Below are 2,436 nucleotides of genomic sequence, written 5' to 3' on the forward strand. Positions count from 1 at the left end.
AGATAGAACATATTCTGCTACTGAGAAAAGATGTGATTTCTAGGTCAAAGATATAAAGAAATTCATACATCCCTGTAAACTCTTGAAATGTAAAAGGAACCTGACTACCTTTTCTATTAACTTTTAATTCTTACAAAAAATAAAGCAACATTTTTAAAGTACATCTGTAGCACTTAGAGTGAATTCACATGCACTTAGGCACGCTGCCACCAGTGCACAGGGTCGGTTCGGGGGATGTCTAACACTTTCAAGTTGTAGGTGGATACTCATAAAATATGCACACTACATATGATTTATGAAGGTATTCACCCTTAGAGAAGACTAAAGGACAGGATTCAAGTTCTCCAAAGTAAAACAGTATCTAGTGCTTAATGGAACAACCTGGCCTTTTTAACTAAAAGTGGGAGGTGGGTTGGGGAGCGAAACACAAGGGATTTAACCACTCAGAATCTCACTAGGCTTCTCCTCTGAGATGTTGCTAAAGAGAGTAGTGGAGAGCGGCGCCCCTGCGCCTGTGTCATGTCCGCGCCTACATTCCATACTGCATCTAACGTAGTTTCTACTTAGAAAGTGTGAGAACTCAAAATATTTTTGATAGCTTTTAGTGGCTTATTTTCAAATGAATCAAATTAAAAGGATAAGGTAAGATGTATCTTTCTATCTGTGAAACAATTATTATGGACGGATACATCACTGTTGCCTAAGTAGACAGATTATTGCAGCAGTGACTACAACGATGGGCTCATTTGGTTATTAAGCTAGAGCAGTTTAACTAATTCCTGTTCATTTTTCTATGATAACCAACTTTAGAAAATCCCATTTGCCATAGTTAGGTTAAATACAAGGCCAAAGAACTCCAATATTCATCTTTTGTAATTTTCAATAACTTAAATATACCTTTAAAATCTTACTTAAAATTAACTTTACCAAAGAGTGACAAGCCTTAAAGTGTATCACAGAATCCAGTATGATTCATTATGCAGCAGACCAAACTCAGAGAAACACCAAAAATCGAAGCCGCAGATTGCAAAAGCAGTGGCAAGCTTTCCATGGTGTCACCGCCCCTCCCTCTCAACTGCATTTCAGCCCAGTGTATTGGAGCTACTCCAAAATGAGAATAATTAAGACACTCACTCTTTACAAAGTAACATTCTTTCCTTGAGGTCAATCCAAACTTTAACAGAAATCACTAACCACTTCCTTTAAAGTTCCAAGGAATTTTTCTTCTTTTACTTGAAGTCAGTTTTGATTACCAAATGACTAGACTACATTTTGTACTATAAAAGATTCCTTCTGTTGCAATTTCATCCAGAAAAAAAAAAAAAAAAAAAAAACTTACAGTCTAATAATATTTCCCATTACCTTGTAAAACAATGACACAACAGGAAAACACGCTGGCTTACCATTTTCCTTCTTCATTTGCATACTGCTGAACAGTGTATCCGAACATGTCTTCCACTGGGCCACTGAAACTCATGGAATTTTTCACGTCCACATTGAAGGATTCACAGATGCCTAGGACAGTTTTAAAGAGGAAGACAAAGTTCAGTTATAAAAGTCAACTAAGATCTCCTCATGCTGGAATTATTGAAGGCATTCTTCAGGCCACCACTACAAGCTTTGCTCTTTTTAAAAAGTGCAGTGGAGCTCAAAGAAGAACCTCAAAAAAGGCCCTGATATTAACTGTTACTACTAAATGAAGACAAACACAGTTTTAAGGAATACAAGTGTTGATAGTCAAACAAGAAGTATCCATAAAAATGTGGTGACCGCACCGTCCCTGTAAGTGCAGTCAAATGATGTGTGGGACAGAGTCCCAGCCCCTCACACTCACAGGGTCGCAGGCCGTGCCAGGTGCTCTCCCAACAGCACATCATGCGCTGAACCATCCTCGCTAGTGATTATAAACAGCTCATTTTCCCCTCGCAGCTATGGAGCATGCAAGCATTTGCCCTTAAAAGTCCCACGGGAAGAAGACTTCCCTGCTGCTTCTGAAGGGAAAGGTGAAGAGCCACGTCCTCTGAGACAGGGCTCGTGCGCAGGCCCAAGGTGCGTTCTGTCTCCCCTCCTTACGCAAGCAGGGAAAGCTGCTCAGACACGGAAGCCTGCCTTGCCGTGCTGTTTTTGGTGCCAGACTCACCAGTAGCTCTCTGAAGTAGAAGCCCAAAGGCTCACCCAGTGCCTGGCGTGCACTACGTGTTCACTGAGAGCTAGTTCTTTCAACTTTTCTTATAGTCGAGGCAGGAAAGCCCTTTAATGATGACAATGATTCCTAAAGGAATGACTCTAGAATCATAACTGCAGGTCAATGGCCAGTTTCATTCTTCGATACTGTTTTTTAAAATGTATATTTAGGGCCGGGCAAATAGCTCAGCAGATTAAAGTGCCTGCAAGCAGGCACAGGGGCCAGGGTTCAACCCCGGGCCTGCAGTGCCA

The 2,436-nt window shown here is 41.0% G+C and overlaps 1 protein-coding gene across 1 annotated transcript in view; it reads right to left on the bottom strand.

Annotated features, from left to right (window-relative positions):
- Itga1 (integrin subunit alpha 1) overlaps positions 1-2,436 on the bottom strand; it is a 156,419-nt gene that overhangs the window by 93,766 nt on the left and 60,217 nt on the right. The window contains exon 2 of the mRNA XM_023709123.1: positions 1,404-1,515. Within this exon, the coding sequence (XP_023564891.1) occupies positions 1,404-1,515 (112 nt within the window). The remainder of the gene's footprint in view (positions 1-1,403; positions 1,516-2,436) is intronic.

The sequence above is a fragment of the Octodon degus genome, unplaced genomic scaffold, assembly GCF_000260255.1.
Source record: "Octodon degus isolate 3935 unplaced genomic scaffold, OctDeg1.0 scaffold00001, whole genome shotgun sequence".
In the NCBI taxonomy this organism is placed as follows: Eukaryota; Metazoa; Chordata; class Mammalia; order Rodentia; family Octodontidae; genus Octodon; species Octodon degus.